Source organism: Zonotrichia leucophrys, chromosome 5 (genome assembly GCF_028769735.1).
Source record: "Zonotrichia leucophrys gambelii isolate GWCS_2022_RI chromosome 5, RI_Zleu_2.0, whole genome shotgun sequence".
In the NCBI taxonomy this organism is placed as follows: domain Eukaryota; kingdom Metazoa; phylum Chordata; class Aves; order Passeriformes; family Passerellidae; genus Zonotrichia; species Zonotrichia leucophrys.
The window spans coordinates 12,781,317-12,804,454 of NC_088175.1; the positions used below are offsets into that span (position 1 = coordinate 12,781,317).

General features: G+C 38.9%; 2 protein-coding genes across 13 annotated transcripts in view; one reads left to right on the top strand and one right to left on the bottom strand.

The window, feature by feature from the left end:
• The window catches only part of PTPN21 (protein tyrosine phosphatase non-receptor type 21), a 44,231-nt gene extending 37,622 nt beyond the window's left edge, over nucleotides 1–6,609 (top strand). For 2 of the 3 annotated variants that reach the window (XM_064715648.1, XM_064715650.1), the window contains one exon: nucleotides 86–6,609. In XM_064715648.1, the coding sequence (XP_064571718.1) occupies nucleotides 86–214 (129 nt within the window). In that variant the 3' untranslated portion in view covers nucleotides 215–6,609. The remainder of the gene's footprint in view (nucleotides 1–85) is intronic. The other variant, XM_064715647.1, reaches the window with a different exon arrangement.
• Nucleotides 6,610–10,938: 4,329 nt separating this feature from the next.
• The window catches only part of SPATA7 (spermatogenesis associated 7), a 34,079-nt gene continuing 21,879 nt past the window's right edge, over nucleotides 10,939–23,138 (bottom strand). For all 10 annotated transcript variants that reach the window (XM_064715653.1, XM_064715659.1, XM_064715654.1 and 7 more), the window contains 7 exons: nucleotides 19,034–19,509; nucleotides 17,949–18,015; nucleotides 17,454–17,524; nucleotides 16,589–16,648; nucleotides 15,232–15,309; nucleotides 13,858–13,915; nucleotides 10,939–13,494 (listed from right to left, as the gene is read on the bottom strand). In XM_064715653.1, coding sequence (XP_064571723.1) covers nucleotides 13,000–13,494; nucleotides 13,858–13,915; nucleotides 15,232–15,309; nucleotides 16,589–16,648; nucleotides 17,454–17,524; nucleotides 17,949–18,015; nucleotides 19,034–19,509 — 1,305 coding nt within the window. In that variant the 3' untranslated portion in view covers nucleotides 10,939–12,999. The remainder of the gene's footprint in view (nucleotides 13,495–13,857; nucleotides 13,916–15,231; nucleotides 15,310–16,588; nucleotides 16,649–17,453; nucleotides 17,525–17,948; nucleotides 18,016–19,033; nucleotides 19,510–23,138) is intronic.

The following is a 23,138-nucleotide window of genomic DNA, read 5'->3' on the forward strand; positions in this document are numbered from 1 at the left end:
TACTGCTCTGAACCTCCTGCTGGGAGCAGACAAGCCAGTTTCCTTGCTCACCAGTCACTTGTAATGTTTTGTTCCCTTTTTCCAGATGCTGGACATCCCACGAGTGCTGGATATGTTGAGGCAGCAGAGGATGATGATGGTGCAGACTCTTTCGCAGTACACTTTCGTCTATGGAGTTCTCATTCAGTTTCTCAAAAGCTCCAGACTCATCTAACCCCTGCCACTTCCTAAGAGACTCTGCAAGAGTTTACAGAAAGAAAATTGGAATTGTCCAGACCTGTTCTCACTGGTGTTTTCCTCGTTGATGGATCCCAGAGTTACCATTTGGGGCTGCCATGGGACTGTTAAATGTGAGTCAGTGTAACAGTCCCTGCACAGCAGGATCTTTGCTGGACTGAATTCTTCCCACGTTCAGCCACAGTCACATTAAGGAATGATTTTACTTGTACTGCTCTGTAGTACTTGCACACATTCTTTAGAGTGGTGTTACTCAGAGCAAAATAAGTATTTTATGGAATGGAGGTATATAGTACAATTTTACTGACATTATGTTTTGAAACATAATTGTTGACTGTGCAAAAGCTAAAATCTGTAGGTGCAGATGGGGTCAGAAACCTGCCCCTTGGGAATGTCAAGGTCTTATGCAGTTTGATTCTGCTTTCAATTTTATATTTAGAACAATACATCTATATTTTTTAAAATGAACATTTGGTTTCCTCTGGCTTACTTAGCAAAATGAGCAGCTCTTAGATATTTTAAGTAGTTGCTTTAAGAACAGTTATTTTTATATTTGGGATTTTTAAATTTAAAAGAAAATGAACCACCACAACAGAAAACTTTTAAACATAACAATATTTTCAGAGGAGAAGACTGACAATGTTTGAACCAACTTTTCAAAAATCATGCAGAAAGTCCTAGGGAAGTTGTTGGTATTTAGCTGTAGTGCCATTTGATATTGAAAGTGAAAGATAACAATAACTGTTGATAACTTTTATTTGAGAGGAGGTATTTCCTGCAAGAGGCAGGGGAAAAATATTTTAACTATCTGTGAGGTTATTGGAAACAAATGGATGAGAGAAAGTACATATTCAGTATTATTCATATATTTAGAGGACAGTTTGATTTTACTGGCTGAAATCAAAGTGGATGCAAATGTTTTAAGCACTTTTTTTGCTCTGTTATTTATGTAGCTAAATATAGAGACTATAATCATGCATTGTTTCATTTGGTAATATACCATTACTAACCTGTTATTTTAAGAAGAGCTTTTTAAGTTGATGAAGTGGGAGAACCAAAATGGGAGTAAGAAGGTGCAGAGTGGTGAAGTGGAAATGATTGTCTGAAGTGTAATGGAGGAGGTGTGGCAGCTATGATTGCTGGTTTACACAGTGCAAAGATGACCTTAAAAAAAGTTAATGTTCCAGCCAAGAAAGCCAGTAAAGCACTGGAATTTTCTGTAGAATCCTCCAGATTATTTTATTAGTGCTAGAGCAAATTTTGCTAATGCTGTGCAGCGTTGCAATGAGGAACATTTGAGAAATTGCAGAAAAGAGCTCTTAGAGGAAGCACTGGGGAAGGGGGTAATTTAGTGGCTGTGTAAGTGGCTGAGTCAGTGGCTGGGCATGGACCTGAAGTAGGCAGGTACAGACTACTGGTCAAATGATGATATCCCTAAATAATCCTCTGTGGTTTTCAGTGGGGACAGCGTGGTTTTAGCTGCCTTTCCAAGTGTTTTGAGATGCTGAGTTGAAAATCCCTGTTCCAAATTGAGCTATATTTTTTTGATATCTGGTTTAATTAAAACCCTGTATAGCAGACCAGTCTGCAGGCATGGTTAAGTGTACATTTCCCTTGATACCTGCTTAGTGAAATGAAATGAAACTAAAAGTCAGGTTTATTAGTGCTGAAATTGTTATTTTTCTGAGCTCTAACAAGGGTTTAGAAACTATTAAACCTCCTTCAAAACAATAGTTGTGTCCCAGAACATGAATTAAGAATTATAAATAGGTTGCCCCAATTTCCTTTGTAATAAGCTTCTTCCATGAAGTTAAACATATGGTCCAAATGGCATTGAGATAATATATAATTTTGTACAAAAGATATTTCTTTTAGGTACACAATATTGATCTGGTGCTTTCAGGTCTGCTTGGAAGCAGTCTGATTTGTTGTACTCTCAGTATAAGTTAGACTGAATATTTCAGACTAGGGAAATTTGTTCTTAAATAAATGCCTAGGAATTGTTAATTGCCAAACATAAAACTGGAAGTCCAGAGGAAAACAGTTGCTGAAGACAGATTCTTTATACATAAACCTTGCAAACTTACCAATCTGACATATCTGTGTTGACAGAAGTATTGAAAGAAGCAAACATACTTAGCTATTTTTATCATGCTCGGTTTTGAAAACATTGTTAATTTTTGCCACAGTTCACTTTCATCTGCAGAAATGTTATTGAATGGGAGGGCAGGCTCTGAAATGGAGCTTGTACCTTTTCCATTTCTTAACTTTGCACTGTGGTCTTTGTCACCTGATAGATACAGTTTTAATGTCGTGATGGACAAGCAGAACCTCAAGCAGCAGTTTCTGAGACAGAACATCAGCTGTGAGGCATTAAAAGGAACAGTAATAACAAGCAATTTAATCCAGTATTTATGGGATTATCTGAGGTGGGTGAGGAAATGTGTGTCTTTTAGCTTATTTTTATGTTTAGCTAAAAGAAATTGTGTTCATTTTAGAGGTGGCTCTGCTCAAATCTGGTAGTCACAGTCTTGGTTTTTTCAGTGTATCACTGCTACCTCCTCCCCTTCAGGCTCCAGTTCTGTCCATCAGCAGTCTGTTTTTGCAGTGATAGACTTGACCTTATTAGGCTTGACTTTATGTGAGTTTTTCTACTGAACATTGTAGGATTGCTTTTGTTTGCAAGCATATGGCTCCAAGTGGGCATTGAAAATGAGCAGTTTCTCTTCTAGATACCAAATGAAATTAAACTTCACAACCTTCTTAAAAAAATTGTTTTTTAAACCATTGTTTAGATTTTCAGTTAACTTATAAAAGACAATTCAGTTTTTAGCACTTTTGTTCTGAGCCTTGAAAAGGGATGCATTTTTACATGTAGTTGTGCTGGGTGCTTCATGAAGTTCTGGATGTTATAATATCCACTGTCCAAATCCAGCCACAGTGTGAGTCAAAGGTGGATTTATTTGTCAAAAAACTTAAAATTTCTCTAAAAAGCCTGTCCAATTTTGCCAAATGTGTATCTGTTTTTATGGGGATGAAATCAGATGATTATGCAAGATTTGAACAGAGTTTGTTTAGTAAGAAAAGATGTATGAAGAATTCTTGGCAAAGATGATGCTGATCTCTAGGGATGTCAGAGCTCTCAGGGACAAATAAAGGTGCTATATACTGTCAAGAGACAGATTTGATGGTCTTTTGTTGACTAGGTAGAAGATGCTTTCTAGGATCAAATTATATGAAGAGACAGGAGAAGAGCATACAAACTGTAGTAAGCACATCTGCATATTTGGTTTCTTTCTTGGTTGCCCTGATGAGGGTTTTTTTTTTGGCCAGTGAATCTTTGTAGTCTTGGGCTAAAACCTCTAAGAAGCAAAAGTCAGAGCCCTGTCCATTGCAAAGATGCCACTGACTTGGCTGGGATGGCTTTAGGCTGCAGCCCCTCCTGGCCGTGTTTGGTGAGGGAGGAGCTCTGAGGTGCACAGGGCACTTTGGCACAGCCTCTGCAGCCTGCTCAGCAGTGTTCCCCTTTTCTGCTGCCCCCAGAAAGAGCAGGAAAAGCTTTATGCCTTTATTTCACTCATTGGAATACCTTTCACACAAGGTGCAGGATGCTACAGTTTATATCTAGAAATACATTTAATTCAAAGAAGGTGACCAAGGCAGTGTTCCTGTATTTCTATGGATGAAAAGCTGCTCTAAGTTATCACCAACATTTAGGAAAAAAGTCAAATACAGTAATAACAAATAAAAGTAAGATAAATTTTTACTAAAGTGGAAAAGATTCTTGACATTTTACATTTGGCTTCTCTTGTAATCCTGTGTATCTCTTTTTGAAGTGGGCAACACTTGGAGCAATTTTCTCCAGAATGGCTCCTTTAAATGTAATAAGTAAGGCTGAGGCTGCTGCTCCAGCTGCTGCTGCTGCTGTTTTGTGCTGGAGCAGCTGTTAAAGTTGAGTGGCTCATAGATTTCAATGGCTTCTGGACCAAACTTGGAAACTGCAGGGTTGTTTATCATAGCTGTGTAATGAAACCTCAGTTTTAATATCAATAGCATTACTAAATCCCTGGCATTTAAAAACAGTGAACCCATCACTCTATTTCAATAGTTCAAACTATCAATTTGAAAGAATCAATGCTTCAGTTGCTAAGAACTCAGTGCTTTAGTGTTTAGGGTTGGGTTTTTTTCTGATAGTGCAGAGTTGAGGAAAGTCAGAGTCCAGCCCTGCAAGATGCAAAATTCCTGCAGTTCTTCATGATACTGTAGGAATTAGCATGGGCTTACTGCCAATGAAAGCTTGAGCCCTTGTAGCATGAATATGCACCTCTGCTTTAAATTCAAATACAGATTACAAGAATTAACCAAAAGAATGCAGTAGGAATGTGCATACAGGAAAGTACAGCATTCATAGGAAAAGTAGATGAGAGTTCAAAAGAAATTCTCTTGTGCAAGTACAAAATTTTGGACGTAGTGAGTGAGGATTTGAGGAGTGGCAGAAGGCATTTGGAGGAGGATTTGGAATGTTTTGTATCCAAAGTAGAGCTGCTAGCAGGGTTTGAGTCATATGGTATGTTTTTCATGGCATGGTAGGGTAAGTGAATGTAGTCATAGGTGTTATTTTTACTGGCTTTTTAAAATGTGATTTTTTTAAACTCCAAATACTTTTTCAGAGGCTCTGTTATTTTTACATATCTTCTTTTCCAAATGTATTGAATGCAATCTGTCAGCTTAATTTCTGTTTACTTATTAAAGGTCAGATTTTTCAAACTACAGTCTCTGGTTTTACAGATACAAAATGCAGGGGGAATAGGCATACTTGCAATTTTGCAGTGATAATTTCTAATGGATGCAGGTGAGATTGTTCAAAAGTCTAACTGTGTTTTGAATGAAGCCAGGTGTTTGCAGTTGGTGTGAGTTGTACCAAGTTAAGGCTGGGCTAACAATGAGACTCTAAATGTGGAATTTACCACGTACTTAGAAGTTCTGTTGCAGTGCAGCATTTGCAACACGGTGACATTAAAAGAATGTAACACTGTGCTACGGTAAGGGAAAAAAATCTTAAACTACTGTTGCAAATGTATCTGTAAAAAGAGAAGTTAAAGAAACAAAAATTCTCAGTATGATCTTGCTTGGGAGCAGCTAACTTGGTGCACTCTGTTGGCGTCACATGTTACTTTAAGATCTAACTGGGCTGAAAAAAAAGGATTTGTTAACTTCAATGAGCATTTCAAAAACCTGTTGCTAAATAGCCTTTGGTTCTATTCTTTGCTATTTTCCACATCGTGCTGTGTTTGGTGGTGAAGAATAACCTCCAGGGTGTTTGTTCTGTTGAAGTCTATTCTTCAGCTTTACTTAGGGAACGAAGCTAGAAATCAAATGTAAAGAATCTAATGAACAGAGTTTACAACAGATCCAGCCTGTGGCAAGTCAAAGAGCAAAGCTGCAGATGCTGTAATATTCTTTGGTTCAGATATGCAGCAATCAAAACTACCAAATTATTAATTTTATGAGCAGTTTCAGAAGGTGCCTAACTTTTATAAAGGGAATTAAATGCTGTTTTTCCATTTGGAAATATTTAGGTAAAATTAGGAGGCTTTCTTTTAATATACTTTAAAGACATTGCAAATGCCATTAATTTTTAGAGTGGTAGGAAATTTGATGGAGAAAACCCCTGTAAAATCCTCCAGCCTGTCACCTTGCTAATGCTGGACAATTCTGACAGACAAGGTGTGTATGCTCTTTACAAAGATACTTGCTTAAGTTGCTTTGAAATACCCAACTTATCTGTCCTCTTTGTGGCTGTTCTGGGGGCACTTGGATGGAAATTTAAGAGGCTTTACCTGGCAAATCAGCAAGTATGTACACTCCTGCACACTGCTGGAATCTCTTAATCCATTAAAAGCAAACAGGTGTTTGAAATCCTGTCAGCAGTTTTGTAGGATTGAGTCCTTAGTGTCAGAGGAACACAGGATCTGGCTCCATTTCCTTCAGTTTTCACTTGAGCCAGTATGCAAGGATTTTAATGGGACTTTGTTTAAAAGTAGCAAACATGAAGTATTATTTTCTAGTACTAAGCTAGTGGTTAACATGTCTATTTTTTGCTGTCTTGCCACCAATACTGTAAAAATGTATAATCAAACCAGCTTTAATTCTTGTAAAACTGAAATTGGTTTGTAAAACAATGTATAAATTGTGTTTCATAGACAGAAAAGCTTGTATTACTGAATGTAATATATGTGAAATGAATATATTATAGTCTATTTTTGCCATGGAAATAAATATTTGAAGCAATTATGAGTTTTTATAGTTCCATTATTAAAGGAAAAATCCAAGAACTTACTCCTCATGTGTAGTCCTAAGATGGGAGTTTGCCTTCAGTTGACAAAGGTGTGATCCCTCTTTTAATGTGCTGCAAGTACTGGGTATAAAACTTGTGTCAAGTATTAACAGGTGTCATCTTTGTGGCAGGAAAATCTTGTGCCTGCTGCTCTGTCATATTTTTTCACAATGTTTTGCATTTTCTAAAGCTGTTTTTGGTACTGAACTTCCAGTTTCCCTCTAACATTTATGTATAGGAGGGATTAAAAGCTTTTGAAAGTTGGAGAACCCTTTCCAAAAGCATGTGAGAGAAGAAACAGTTGATTGTATGCTTAATATGATTGGACCTGCTGCCAACAACAAGCACTGAAGTTATTTTCATTCTAGAATTGGCATTGAGTTAAAAAGGGAGGTGATGCAGCAGCTTGCTCTACACACCTGGTGCAGCATGGATGAGGCTTTGTGAGGTGAATACAAGAATTGCACACTGGACATTATTGCTTCACACTGGATAAGTGCATTTCCTTTGTCTTTGCTAAATGTTTGGAGCATTGTCCACCTATCTCCATCTGAAACAATCGCGCTTTTAACTAAATTTTGTCTTCTAGGTGCACTCAGTTTGAAGGCATTAATCAGCCTAAGGTAAGACAGTTACAAACCACAGATCCATCTGTACTTGTCAGAGCAGTTCCAAGTCCTGGGGGATGTCCTGTGTGATGCTCATTTAAAGCTCTTTTATTGGACATGGATTCAAAACCAAAAGAGGAAAATGAGACTTCCTGGGACCTGATGCTCATGGTGAAACATTCAGCAGTTTTTATCACACATTATTTATACTGGTTTTAGATCTCTGGCAAAAGTATCTTCAGAAACCTAAATTTCCTCTAAATCCAAATGGTTTTAAACTGCAGTTGTTATTTCCCAGCCACTGTAAAAGCCCCATTAGAGACTTCTGGTAGTCAGAGTTGGTTGACAGGGACATGACTTGATGCTTGGATTTGGCACATCTGGCACTTCAGGAGCTTTCTTGGGCAAGAGCTCCAGGACTTGGTACATGAGAAACTTATGGGAGCTGATGAGAGAAGTTTCTGGCTCACCCAGAAGAGCAATAGGAATCCAAATGACAGGTATCAGATGCAGTAGCTTTGATGCACTGCAAAAAAGTTCATTCTACACAAAATAAGGAGCATTGCTGAGTGTATGCACTCCCTGCAGTCAGAGCAAATTTGCCCTTAGTGCCATGGTGTTAGGAGGGCTGCCATGGTGAGTTTAGCATTTTCAGTGCATATATGCCATCAAGCTGGAAGTACAGTGCTCCATTTGAGCCTGTTTTCAGGACAAAAGGTCAGCCTTGTCCCTCTGCACAGTGCTGGTGTTTAAATAATGACAAATAAGCAGAACTGAGAGTAATGGACATTCTGGAAATGCTTCACAAATACTACAGGTCGAATTTCCTGATATTTGGGAAGGTAACTTTGGCCATGGGCTGGCCCAGCCTACCACTCCCCTGCCCCTCAGTGCTGTTACTGGAGCGTGCCTGAGACTGCAGCACAGGTCTCTCATGGCAGGGCTGTGCTCTCACCTCCTGCTGCTTCCTCAGGTGCAGGGAGGAACAAGGAGCTGGCTGGGGAGATGTGCCCAAGAATCCTTTGGGGAGATCAGATAGCACCATAAAGTGAATTGAACAGAGACTCTAAGATGTTCAAATACTGAGGAGGAGGCATGGAGAAACACACCCTATGGAAACTCATAGCAAGGGCCTTTAAAGACTGATGCTTAGGCTGGAACTCCCTGTTATAAGGCTAAAGGCTGTCAGGGTGGGATGGGAGTAGCCATTATGCAAGCTTGTGTCTGGAGAAGGGAAAACCAAGATGTAAGCTTCAGGAGCTCCTCTGTCTTTCTCTTAGAATCCACTGTTATCTTAGATGGTTGTGCCCAGCTTTTGGGAAGCCTCAGAGCCAGCTTCCAAACCTGTGCTATCTGTGTGATCTCTGGTTTCACTTGTGTCAAACATTGGGAAGAAGCAAGGTGCCAAATGCCTCTGAGATGAATTTCTGATTGGAGAGGCTGCACCTCTGAGGTCCTGCAAGGAATTCTCAGGCTGACAGGAGAGCTGATGGCCTTTAACACATGTCTTCACTTCTTTGGCATGTGAGCATGCTTATGAGTGAGAGAAATGGATACTGGGAAGAGCTGGGGTCACCTCATAGTTGTGTTACTCATCTGGACCCAGTCTCTGGCTGCTGTGAGCTGTAAGGTACGCTGCAGCCCTCACACAGATACTGTAAGGGGAGTCCTACGGGCTTGCTGAATTCCTGGGATAACTGCACAGAACTCTGCACCTCGTGCTACAGATCACGCTGCCTGTCCCCTACGAGAATGGGACAGCGCAGCTCTGTTCCCTGCCAGCCTGAGCTCTGCTGGAGTCTCTCTCTCAGGTTTCAGAGGCCTCCCTACTCCATTTATGTAGCCTTTCCTTCCCTTCTCAAGGTCTGATTTCATTCCCCCAGTGTGGGAGGGCTGGAAGGATTGCAGGGGAACCTGTGTGTGCTGAATCCTGTGATCTACAAGAGCAGCAAGGGCACAGCAGCACCTGTGTTGGTGCCTGTGGGGAAGTCTGGCATTCCTCCAGCCTAAAACACAGTGTTGGGTTGAGAGCCTGTGCTTTTTGCAGGCCAGTGTCATGGCTTCAAATATGAATGCAAGTGAAGTTTTGTGTGTTGTCACCTGGCTGTGGGGCACAGCTCCTGGCCCTTGCTGTCAGCTAGAATTACCTTAGTGGGTGAGCTAAAAGGTACCATTAGGAACCCAGATACTCTGGAGACTTTCTATAGAGAACAGAAAGTCCCATGCACAGTACTTCATCCTTCATTTTGGTACCCTTTAACTGAAATAACAATTCTTGTTGCTACTCTTCAACTGCCTGACACCCTGGAATTCCTCCTATGCTTTAAAATGGAGATAAGCTACAGGTGGGTGTTCTACAACTCAGATGATTTGTTGAGCTAGTTGCAACTGCTGTTTCTTCTTTTCCCTTCCCAGTGATGCTTTATCCCTGTGACATGCTCAGATTCCCCTGGCCCACAATCTGCTACAGGTTTTGAAACTGGATCCCTTGACTGGCTGTGACCGTGCTGGAGCAGTGGCTGGGGCAGATTAATTTACTGCTCACCTGTTTGCATATGACTTGCTTTACTACTGGAATACAAACTGAATGTGGTTGTTTCTGAATGAAGCAGATTTCACTAAAGGAAACAGGAAGATTGGACTGCTTGTATCTGGCTTGGTTGTTTTGGAGAGCGAGAAATTATTTTTGTTAAAATCATTGGTTGCTGTTCTGTTCCTTGTAATCTGTGTACATACCAGGTGTCAGCTCTTGAGAACAGCAGGGTAAGTGCCTGGGAAGGGCCAGAGAAAAAATGATGGCTTTGGAACATCCCACAGCTGCAGTGCCCTCCACCTGCTTGTCAATGTATGCTCCTACCTTGGGTGGTCAAAAATTAAAGTGGGATACTGAAGTAGACCTTGAGTTCCAATTTTGTATTTTTTCCCCTTTGCATAAATTTTTAGGTCTCAAATACAAGCTCTATGATACAAAGGTGGTATCATGCATTAGGTATACACAAGGAAGGTAAAATACATTTGAAGGCCAAAGTTAACAAGTGGCACCTCAATCTCTACATTGCACCTGTGTTCTAGCCAGTAAGAGGCCTCACTTTAAAAGATGGAACCAGGAACAATTTGCCTTTTGCCAGTCGCTTAAGATTCAGGCATGTAATGGTGTGTGACTGCCCTGTTCTGCTACTGCTTGTGACAAGACTTGAGTATAACACAAAGTAAAATGTGACAAGAGAAAAAAATTCAAACCCAACCAACTAAAACCCTCAGAAAAATCCTCAAACCTTGCAGTGTTGATTAATCTTAGCAGTGATGTGGGTCAGGCTTGCATATCAGGGTCTTTAAACAACTTACATTTTAAGCACTATTTTAAAAGTAAATGTGAATAGAAGAGAGAAAGTTTTAAATCCAAGGCAGCCTGAATTTGCTCTTGGATTTGCACATAAACTGATTTTATGTAGGTAACATCTATCTAGAATGTTTTTTCCCTACTATCTTATAGGAGTGCCTCTACAATGAGAGAAACCAGTTCTGTGGACTGGACTCACTGCTCCAGTTGCTGGATATTGGGGTGTGTAATTCTCTGCTTCTTTAACAGACATTTCACTGTGGATCCAATAAACGTTCACACTTACAGTTTAGGAAGACAGGTGCTTTCTTTGTGAAAGGTCTCTCTTAATCAAGTTTTTTCCTCTTTTAAGTTGCTGTTACCCAGAAAAAAAAGTTACTCAGAAAAAAATGTCATTGATGTTGAGACAGTTCATCAACAGGAAATATGGTCAAGGTTTTTATTTGTTTTTATGTTACTTGTATTACAGGAAATGAGCATGTCATTACTAGAGTCTTTCTGTGATTTCCCTAAAGTATTTTTGCATGTGAAATTTGAATGTGAAATTCTTACTAATCTTTAATCAGACTCATGCAGACCAGAAGCCAGAGTTTGCTGAGTGACATTTTTTATGATGTACAAGTCACAAGTGTAGAGATAGGAAGGGAAAAAACCCTAAATTCCTATTATTGACCAAGAATGGAGAACTTGGAATGGAGGGCCTGAAGAATGGGTGAAGTCCTGGCCAAGGAGCAAAGAGGCTTTATACTTGTATGCATCAAACCACGTTCTTTAGCTTTTGAACCAGTCCCTGTGAGACAGAATTCTTCGTAGACTAGAAACAAGTTTTCCTAGGGCATCCTTTCTGTTCAGCACCCTTGGGTAAGGAATGGAGAGGGAGTTTCCTTGAGGATGGGAGGAGGTCTGTGATCACTTGTGCAGGGACAAACCCTCCCTGCACTGTACTGACTCAGCCCTGTGGTCACATCTTTTCAACAAGACAGGCTCTGATGGGGGGATGTACAAGTGCTCACATTATCTCACCTGTTTTTCAGTGAGCCAGAGCACTCATGCTGCAGGCCAGGCTTACAAGGCAACCAACTGAGTATGGCAGATGAAAGGTTGGTGCCCATCTGTGCCCATCTGCCCAGCCACATGTACCTGGCTAAAATAAATTCTGTCTCCTTTCATGTCAACAAGTGCAATTTATTATTGTGGACAAGCACCCAGGAAAGTGCCTTTTGCTTTCTTTGGGAATTGTGCTCTGCACTGCAGTGCTGTGATTATGCCAGACGTTTTTCTCTGACTGCCTTCCTTTAGCTGCTTTTTGAAATTTCTTTTTTGTCTAAAAGTTTATGCTTCATAAGTGAAGCAGTGGTCTGTGTCTGTTCAGCTCTTTTAAGGTGCAATGGGTCATCTGGCTGATGGAGTCACAGACTTTGGTCGAGGCACAGGGGAGGCAGGTGGTGGCAGTTGTTATGTAAGGACTGGTACAGCTTGGGCTTGTCTTTGGAGGAAGGAGGTTAGAAACTGACCCTAGGAGATAGAGGACAGGCTTTATCCAGGTTCCTAAGACTTCTCCTAGTTCCTCACCTACAACAAGACAATGTAACTTGCCAGCATTTCCTCAGAACCTGTTAAACTCATTCTGCAGCAACAGGAATGTCAGGCAATAGCTGTACTCTGATTAAACAATGACATTTGGGTTGATTTCGTGCAATGCATGTACTAACTTCAATTTAAACTTAAACCAGAAAATACACCGCCTATTTTCCATTTGCTGTACAAGGTGCCTGATGTGTTTTCTTCTACACAGTTCTAGTCAACAAACAGTAAGCAATTCAATCATTTTCCAAAACCAAAGCTTGATGCAGAATGCTATGCCATGGCTGTCATCAGTGCAAGAAATTGAACTTAGCAGTTGCATTCAGTAAAGAACTAAAAATAAACAACTGCAGCCATTAATCTACATAGATCTGTTAAAATCTGGATTTTCATTGATGGGCTTCTGCAAATGGCAACATAGCACACTGCATGGTGGAACTGCTTGTCCATTCTGGCAGAGGACATAGGTTGATGTTAAGTTTATGTTAAGTTGTTGAATTCTTGCAGACTACATCATCTCAGATCTTTATAGCAGGATCATAAATGTGCTATCAATTAATTTATTTAAATCAATAAATATTTCATAACTTATTATTACAGCTCTAAAAATATAAATCTAGTTTTAATATTCTCAAGTTTGTTTTGAGTTATACAATTATGGGCAAAATACAAAAAATTCTTCTGATAACTGACCCTTAACTGACCCTTTATCCTTTAAGATCTAATTAACACAGAGATTAATGTCCAATTAATAGTATCCTGCTACAGAGATCTTACCAGTATTTAAACAGAAATAACTGAAAATAAACCTAACAATTTACTATTGGTTGACAAATGGCAGTTCACCACAGAAGGAGCTCTATCTCTGTTTAACAGGTAAGTTTTGGTTACAGTTATGAATACTTAGGTGAAATGTGAAGGGCCTCTGCAAAGTTTCCATCAAGTTCATCAAGCTCCTTATTGGTGTCAAAATCACAGTCACAACCACACAAATTTGAAGCTGCCTCACAGGTGGGTGAAGTGTCTGGGTGTTCTTCAAATACCACACCATGAAAATCAGACTCTTTCCCAGCACCCATAATTTCAGTGGTATCTTCTGAGAAGTCCTCCTTGCCCTGTGTCTCCCTTGACCTTTTGCACCAGGACACTGATCGACAATTGCATGGTTTCGTTGATGGCAAGTCCCTGCTCTCAAGGAATTCTTCATTTTTGGTAGCTTTCCTCAGCCTGTGACCTTTACTGTCAAACTCAGGCTCTTCTGTTGTACCACACTTGTGCTGCTCCACTGGGCCTGAAGCCTCCTGATCTGCATGGATTTGCTCTGTGTCGCTGTCCTGGTCGCAGCCAAGATCTGATTTCAGCACTTCCAACATCTGGCGCATTTTGCCCTAAGGGGTGAGGGAGGAAAAGGGTGACACTTCTCCAGCCCCATGGCACCTGAGCACTGCTCACACAGGGCTGGACTCTGACAGAAGGAAAGGGAGGCTGCTTCCAATCAAGAGGGTAAATGAAACACTGAGTGTCACCAAACTGAACGGACTGTTGTCCATTCTTTGTCACAGTACCTGTGACTCCTGATCTGCTGTGACCCATGAGTGAGCAGATCTCATTCATGGAGAGAGAGAGGCTCCCCACTGAGTATTGTGAATATTCTGGTTACCTTTACCCTCCAATATACCCGTGCCTTTGCCCTGCTCTTTGGAAATGTCACCTAAACCATATGCAGAGACTACTGTAAGGGCAGCACATACCTCATCAAGGCGGTTCTTATTTTCTTCTATATGGAACTTAAACAGTTGATCCAGAACCCTGTAAATAAGAAATCAAATTATTTCACAGGAGGAAAACCAACTTTTAACAGATGTACATAACCTAATGACAGTATGTTTTTATTTCCATTTCTTAGCTGAATGGCACCTGTAAGACTGCTTCTATTCCACTCTGTCACAAAGAGAGCTACCTGTAGTCAGCAACCCACTGGACACATGCTCAGCAGGCAGACATGGCTTTGGGCAGCACATGGCAATTGTGGGGTGACTTGTAGTACAACTATGTGTGTGTTTGACCTGGTGTGCCTATGTGCTCCAATCCAGTGGTGATTCTACTGGCATGCTGAAGTATCCAAAATCTCTTGGATGCGCCATAGTGGCTGCTATACCAAGAATTCAAGAATAAATAAAGAGAAGGAATAAAATCAAGCTTCAGTAAAAAAAAAAAAAAAAATCCAGAGAAAAGTACTCAGTCCTGAGAACTCTCTTCCATTTCTTAGGCTGAATGAGAAAAAAGATTCTGTAAAGAAAGTGTTCTGTGACAACAAAAAATGTGTAAGAAGGGTTCTAGTGGAAGAAAAAATTACTGTAAAAGAGCCAGAGGTAGACTGCTCTCAAAATTTCTTGAAGATGAATTTTTTTACTTGGTGTATTTAGTATTCTTATTGACAGCCTTGACATATAAAATAAAATAAGTGTACACAGAATAGCAAAAACAGTTGGGAACATTATCAACCCAAAGCAAGATCAGAATATTTGAAATTAGACTGCCTTGAATGCAGATTTTCAAAAATGGGTTAAGATTCTGTATATATATTCTGTGTATGTATAGAAATACTGCAATGGGGTTTTTTTGCATAAATTGAGAGTTCTTTATTACAGAGAACCACTATCATATTGAAAAAAATTCTGATTTAGCAGTTGGTGAACTTTTATCTGCAAGAGAATGTAACCCTGCAACTCACGTTGAAGACTGAATTCATACTGGAACTGGAAGGACAGAAGGGGGACAAAGGACCTGTTGTGTAAAAGATTAGTAACTCAGTTTATTTAACAAAACAGATGTTGCAGACTAAAATGAGTTCTTAGTATTTTTCCACCAAGGGTTCCAGGTCAGTTTTTACAGAAGCTTTCATCTCATGGTACATAGCAGCAGATCAAAGTCGATGACCCAAAGGTATTTCCTAGTTCCTCTTTCTCACATAAAGCAAAAAAGAAGAGGAAACAAAACAAAAGCAAGGGCTAACTGTGTATATGTGTGTATAAAGACATTATTACTAATCACTACTTCCCTTACTTATGGAGTTCATGGGTTTCTGACATAGCATTGCAAAACTGAAAACAACTGTAACCTACCTGTTAGAAAATATGCCAAATCTAAGAATTTCATTTGTTACTTCTTCAATGAAAGTTAAATACAAAAGCTCCTCTTCTCTGCAGGGAGAATAGAAACTCCAATGTTAAATGCTCTACCATAGAAACACATATGACATATTTTAGTAGGTTTAATCACCTTCACTGGAAAGGTCATTAAGAAGATTTTATAGTTCTTACATCAGCAGTTATGTTTCATAAAAGGTAAGGCTATCATGACAAGCTAAACCTTTTGCTCAATCTGGATAATAAAAAACTGTAAAGTATGAGACTGTTAGAAAGGTGGTCATGGTGCTTTGCCTTTATGCTAACTTTCTGCTGGAGAATAAATTAGCAGAGAGATCCCAAGCGAGGGAATCAGTGAATCTTGACAAGAGTTCAGAGCCTGCACTGCACTCAAGAAAGGAAAGCTAACTGGGAAAAAAGTGAACAATTGCAGTTTGATGCTCTGGGTATAGGCTTCCAAAGGAGCTTCTAGAGATTTTTTTCTGAAAATTGCTGGTCCTAAATGGAAGCCGAAAAGGATTTAACTGCTTATTTGCAGCATCCACTCATTTCAACATATTTCCTTGATGGATAAAATCTTAGTGTGAGATGTGACTTTCACCTCTTATCTCTATTTTAGTACCTCTAAAAGAGTTGTTGATGCCAATTACTCTAAATTGGACAGTAAAAACGTCTGGAGTTCTGCTTGAAAGACAACAGGAAAGAAAACCCCAAAAGAAAATATTTCAGTTTCTCTTTCACAGCATCTTTCTAAGTCTCCCAAAGCATCCAGTCAAACTCTACTGAGTCATTCTCCAGTCTTAATAAACAAAAAATGAAAAATTGAATACATCTTGCATTATTTTCATTATATAAAATTTGTTATTGTGCCTAAAGATTATATTTTTGGTTCCCTCTATAGTCAAGGAAGTTACCTACAGCTGGTATTTGAGACCTTTATTATAAGCCTTAAGTTAGGCATACACAAGGCTGTCCTAAAGCACAAAGAATTAAATGACATTTCCAAGGCCACTTGATGAAGCTTTATAGTGTTTCTGAATATAACTCAAAACTCTACTAATTTTCATCAAATTTCAGTGCAGAAATGTGGTAAGAATGCCTTTCAATTTGGTTCTTCATTTGCCAATATTTGCTTCAGAGATTACAGACCTAAAAAGAAATGGAAACAAACTATAGGCACTGTACAATCTTCTGAAGATAAAATAAATTTTCTTTGTTTTTTGATTCACATAAATTTTTGTAAGTATTTTGTTTTTCAAGTTCATCAGTTTTGAGGAAAGCCTTCTAGTTTGATGTTGTAAATGAGAAGAAAAATGGTTTGAAGCATACTTACTCAGCATCGTCAGTTCTCTCTGGTGAAGATGAAGACTTCTGAGGACACCATGATGTCTCTCTAATCAGAAAATCAGGGGGCAAGACAAAAACAACATTCTAAATCCCTTTTATACTACCTTAAATTTAATTTTCTTCTGGAGCCATGGAGTGCCATTATATGATTCCCTTTCACAAAAAACCCACTAAACCCTGCTCCAGGAGCAAAATCCCCTGCTGGCACTGAAACCTGAAAGATTACAGTTCAGGAGTATTACACCACCTCCCTTGATGCAGTGCTCAGAAGACCTTGGTGCTACTTCAGATGCTATTCAATCTCTGTTATCTGTAAGAATGCTTTTTTAGCTCAGAGTACATTTTTTTTCCTCAGATAAAAATGCCTTTGTATGAAAAGGCCAGAGAGCAAATCAGCGAGTCATGCATGACACTTAGGTCAGCAATGAGGAGAATCAGCTCGGAGTCCTTGGGCTCTGGCCTGATTTCCAGCACTGTTCTTGTATTACAGCTATCCCAGTATTAAGTTTTCAGAAGATGATGTGGGAAATGCTCCTGCAATGCAGCATTTAGCTATAGCACTAAACAGTCTGTGAGCTCAGATGTACAGAACTAACAACTGTATTAATGTCTCATCAGTCAATTCTGACAAAAATGCTCATATTTTTCAGAGCTCTCTTTCTTAATTGGCTTCCCAGTGGAACTTATCACAAGAAAAGAAGGAATTCTGAAGTTGGAAAAGGCTATTGATATAAAAAACCCAATAAAAGTTCTATGAGAAGAAGATACAAAGAAAAATGCTAGTGAAGACTTATGGCCTAAGGACCAGTTAAGGACATTTCAAATATTCCCTCCTGCTGTAAATCAGGCACCTTGGGATGGAGAGTTGAAAATCATCTACTCCTCTCTCAGGCTCATCCAAAGTATATCTTTTATCTTCAGCCTACAACACAGAAACAAAAATCTTTATTATCAGTGCATATATACAGCAAATTTCACCATTAAAATGAATCTAACAACTCTCTGTGATTAAGCAGCCCTAGAAATTCCATATCTTTTCTGAGAAACTCTAGGTAAACAGACAAATGATACACCTTTTGCTGGAAAGTCATGTACCAATTATCCATGGCCTTAGCAGATATTTGATAGTGCACTTATAGAAACAATAAAAAAAAAATTAAAGAGATCTCTTCATGTGACTCAGTGTTTTTTCTTATAGTTTCCACTCAGTGTTCTGAAATTCTCTCCTCTATGGAACTAACTTATGTCATGGCAATAGAGAGAAGAACACCTAAATCAGCTGCTCACTGCTGTGGCAGTGATGGTGGTGGGAAGAGTACCCAGATGACTGAGAGATGCATCATTACCTTGTATTTGACCTTCTGCTTTTCACTCACAACTTTTCTCACAGGCATTTTGTCTTCAGGTGGAAAGCTACAAAATTTAGAGAGGCATTAGATTCCCAAGTAGACTACTTTCCAAAAATGTAGGATGAGAATAGCAGTGCCACTGTGGAAATGTCTCATCGGCCTCAAAAGAATGTAGTACCAAACAGTTCAGAAAATTTCTGCCAGACAGGTGATCCAAAATAATTTTTAGCTGCATATTTGCAGGGGATAACTGAACTATTCAAAATAATTGTTCAGAATTAAGAATGGAGATGATCCTAAAATTAAAAGTGCGCCAGGAAAATAGACAAGCCACAGACAGAAAATCTACAGTTGCAATCCAGGGCCAAAGATATCATAATTCCAGTCTTAGGAAATTCCTAATTTATTCTATGACAAAACTGGAGTTGAACATGCAGGCATGGAGGGCACAAAAGGGAAAAGATTTCTCTTTACATGATAGTATTGGTAGAAACAAAGTCAGAACTGTTCAACTTGCTAAGAAGTTCAATGCAAGAGGACACTAATTTTGTTTCAAGTATTTTATACACGGTATGTACAAAGGTATTGAAATTAAAAACAAAACAATGAAGACCTGCAATCAAGAGTTAAAAAAAGATGTTTGCACGATGCAATAATTAACAGACTGGAAAGCATGAGACTACAGAGACAATAGTGGGAACTACTTGCATTCTTATATTGGTTAATTCTTTACAAGACAGAACTATACATCAGAGACCATAGGGAAGAGAGAGGGAATGATTATTCTCAGCAGATGTGAGATTCCACAGTTTGAATTTAGTGGCACTTTGTATCCAATCTGTATAAATTAAAACAGTTGTTGGGGAAAGAAGAGAGGAAAATACACCAATGAAAAAGAAAATCACATTCTTTTCTGGCTTTTGCTAAGGTGTATCTAGAATATTCTAGTTGTAAGTTCTAGTAAGACATCAGTATAATTATTCTGGTTTTATACAAATGTAATGAGTATATCTCGCCTTTATGAAGATGTTAAGATAACATCTAAATTCCAGAGCTTCAAAATAAAACTTCACTCTCTGTACCTGGTCATATCAGTCTGTGTTTGAGCTTCCACAAGGTATGATCTGTGGTGGTGGTGACATCTCCTCCTCCTTTGAGCAGGAGTGTAAAACCTGTAGTCTGACAGGAAAGGTTTAGCATCCGATATTAACGTGCGTGGAGTGAAAGGCTTCCGGCTCCTGGTGAAGCACTCCGAGTGCCTCTCTAGAAGGTCCCCGCCGCTGGCCTGGCCGTGGTTTCCATGGCAGCTCTGGGAACAGCCAACAACGCTGACAAAGCTCTCGATGGAGTGGCTGCGGGGCAGCACGGAGCGCCGGCCGGCCCGTGACACGCACACACAGGAGTACGAGCCCCCGGCTGCGTGCCGAGAGCGCTTCCGGGCGCATTTCCCTGCGCCGGAGTGAACCGCGCACTCCTCGCCGTGAGAAGATGCTGCTCCTGAGAGGTACTGTGTCTGCCCACCAGAGGCTGAGACGCCATCTTCTGCTTCCAAGGCACTCTGGAAAAAATCAAACAACATTTGATTGCTTTGCAAGTTACCTGCTTTGCTTATGATGGTACTCCCAGCTATTACTGGGAGCTACCCAGTTGGTAACTGGGAGTTACCATCTGAGAGCCTCTGTGCTGATTTTAAAACCTAGTCACTGGAAATAAGAGAGTAATAAAGAAATGGTTTACTTCAGTAGCAAAACATTGGTGGTCTGTTACAGAATATTGATGGCTACATCAAACCAAGAGTTTAATCAATAAATTTTTAGAAGTCAAGAAATCATTCCATTGAGTCAAATAATTTGGAACAGTTAAAATATTCCCCCCTGTTCATAACACCTGGGCAAGCTAAGGCAGACATCACCCATAATTATCCCATGCTGAAAAATTCAAGACTATTCCAGAATTGTATTATGACACTGTGGCAAAGACAAATAAGACAGAAACACAACTAAATTCAAGTGATATTTTAAGGTGGAGTTTTTTGTTGGTTTGGTAATTTCTTTGTTTGTTTTGTTAAATTAGAATGAACAATTAAATAGAAATTTTATTTCAGTCATAAAGTTTTGAAAAACTTGCACTATCAAAGCATAAATATCTGGACAAGTAATTTTGCTTTACAATGTGTCTAAAACACCTTATGGAAAGAGATGTTGTATGTTCTTTTCCTACCTAGGATACAACCACCCACCGAATATTCTGTCAATCAGTGAAAATCATGTATGACACTTTACAATCTCCATGGGCAGGCATGCTGCAGAACTGGAAGATTAAACCAGAAGCCTATCAGCAAACAAAATTTTGTATAAACCAATTTATTACATCCACACATATAACTATGTATGAAATTCAACAACTGTGTGATGCAGAAGAGATGACTCCCATCGTGTGTACTCTAACTATCTAGTACTGCAACTCCCAGAGACAGGGTTTACAGTGCAACAGTGAGAGCTGAGGATAGTGTTATTCTGGAAAATCTCACTGCTGTGCCATGCAATCAGCAAGGCAAAACAACAGTTGAATTATAAAATCTGAGAAAACCCAATTCAAAGCCTACAGCTAATTTTCTAAAATTACTATCATACTTTCCTAACACTAGGGCAGTTCATATAGGTCCACATCATCAGCAATAAGTTGTTGTAAGATGTTAAGAGAATGTATACAAGTAGAGGTATTTCCAAAGAAGAAAATTAAATTTCTAAGCCATTTGAGGTTTTTAACAAACTTGAAATTGAGTTCAGATAGGCTAACACAGAAATTAACTTGCTCATGTACCTCCACCACCTGACAAGGAACAGGAAGACAAGGAGACACCAGTACAGACCATAAGCTCTGCAGTGACAAAAGGAAGAAAAGGAAGATGATTCCCACGTGTTTCATTCATCTCTATTATACTTCTATCAGCCAAGGAAAAACTACTAAGCAGAAGCGTTACATTACTGAAATTACTGAAGGAACATGTGCCCCATGGGAAGCCTGAGAAAGGGTGGATGCAGTATGGTATGACCTGTACATGTGCTGCGACATTTATTTATGACATACAACCACAATGCCAGTTGAGAAGATTCACAGATTCACCAAGTAGCCTATCCTGATCTCACAATTAAGCAATGTGGAAATTGCTTTGAGGGAGTAAGACTGAAATACAGATCCAGTGCATTTCCAATGGGGCTGCATTGCCTGAGCACAATATAAACCTTGAGAAATTCCTCAAGAACACTTTTTGAAAATAATCAGCTGATTAAGATTTGGATTGAAGGCTGGATGTGTGATTTTTTCACAAAAACAACATCAAAATAAAGTGCATGTGGAGATTCTGCAAGATAATCAATACCTGTCCTGAGACTTCTGGAGTCTCCTACTGGGGTGAGCATGGAGGAAAAAAACCCCCAATGACTAAAACTGGAAATCTTTATGCATTTATTGAAAATTCATGACATTCTAACCCACAAATAGATAATGTAAGATAGTAATATATTACTAGTAAACCAGTAAGATATAGTGTAGTATATTAACCTATATAATTGGTAGTATAGCTTGTAAATATACAAAGATTTTCTATTCTAACATTCAACCCTAAAAAAGGTGTTTTTAGAAATTCTTAGCAATAGACTCTTACTGTATAAATGCTCCAGTTTCTCATAATTCTGCTACTGTTATTGCTTAGAATCTACACTATTTCACTCTTTTTCTTTTCAAACACAATATTTTAAATAAAAACTCAATTATTATGAATATACATTTTGTACTATGCAGTAAATGCTATTTACAAGAATATTAAAAATGCAGGTATTTCATTGTGAAAATTAAGTCACAGATCACACTACCATCATACCATATATTTCCTTCATAATTTTCTCTCACATCAGTATGATCTATCTAAACTATTCCAGTACCCCTAAATATCCAGAGTCGCTGGTACCAAATGCAAAGAAGTTTTCTTTTACTTAGCTGGGGCAAAATAAGCTCTTCTTGATGGTGTCCCATGTGAGTGAACTGGATTTTACTACTACAGCATAATTAAATGCTGAACTGATAACATGCAGTTACAATGCCAAACAAATGCCTGTGTTAGCAAGCAGAATAATGAGGCTTACCAGTGTGATTGTTTGCATATAAAGTGGTTGCAGTGGTAGCTCAGCACTATAGAAAACAGATAAGACTGGAAAGTTTCAGCATCCACCTATATAGATAAAAGCTAATTCCATACCCTTCAGTGTATATTCTAAACAGCTTAATTTTTGTAAATGCTTTACTCTCAGTGATTAAAGCAGTTCATTGAGCTGCAATATAAATTGTATTGTAGAAGCATTTGTGAGCATATAAGGACTGTTTCCCTGCATTATGCAAAATAATTATTATGAAAAGATATGAAGTTATATTAGCCAATTATTTATCTACACCTCATGAAAATTACATGCTCCCTTCCTCAGAAGCAGTTGAGTTGATACAAAACAAGACAAAAGCACAAGGTTGACATGGAAATATCCTAATTTCCTTATGTATGAGGAAGCTTAGGGCAGTTATCTTCTTCTCCTCAAATATTTCATAAGTAGAACAGACCAAGTAGCTCACTCGTGACTAGAGAGAATTGCAACTCAAAGCTGCATCTGCACCAGCTGTGAGAAGTACTCATCCAAACACTGAGAAAAGAATGTCTTTCAAAGCCCTTATCCAGAGGCGAAACTTTACCACTCAAACAGGGAGAAGTACACTCCAAGTAGACAAAGAAACAATATCAGGAACAAGGAACAATGTCACTTCAAAAGATTTTAAGGAGTGTCAGAGAATGCTGTTTGTCTGTAATTTGTCTCTTTTTCAGAAAATTATCCTGTGTTGCAAAAAAAAAAAAAATGTAAGCAAGTGTGCTCACTTTCTGCTCTGTTTTCTATTAAAAACATCAGATGTTTAAGTAGGAAACAAAAAAAAAGAAAAGACAAAAAACATGCCTACAAATAGGAAGCTTATTAAAATATATTATTAGTTCTATTCTTCAAATAAAATTTTAAAGAAATTCTAGTATAGTAAATGAACTTTAGCTGTTAGAACTATCAAGAACTAATGTAATTTGGAGTAAAAAATCTTGACTTGTATCTTGCTTATCAATATATTTTTATATTCTGTTAATTCAACCAAGTA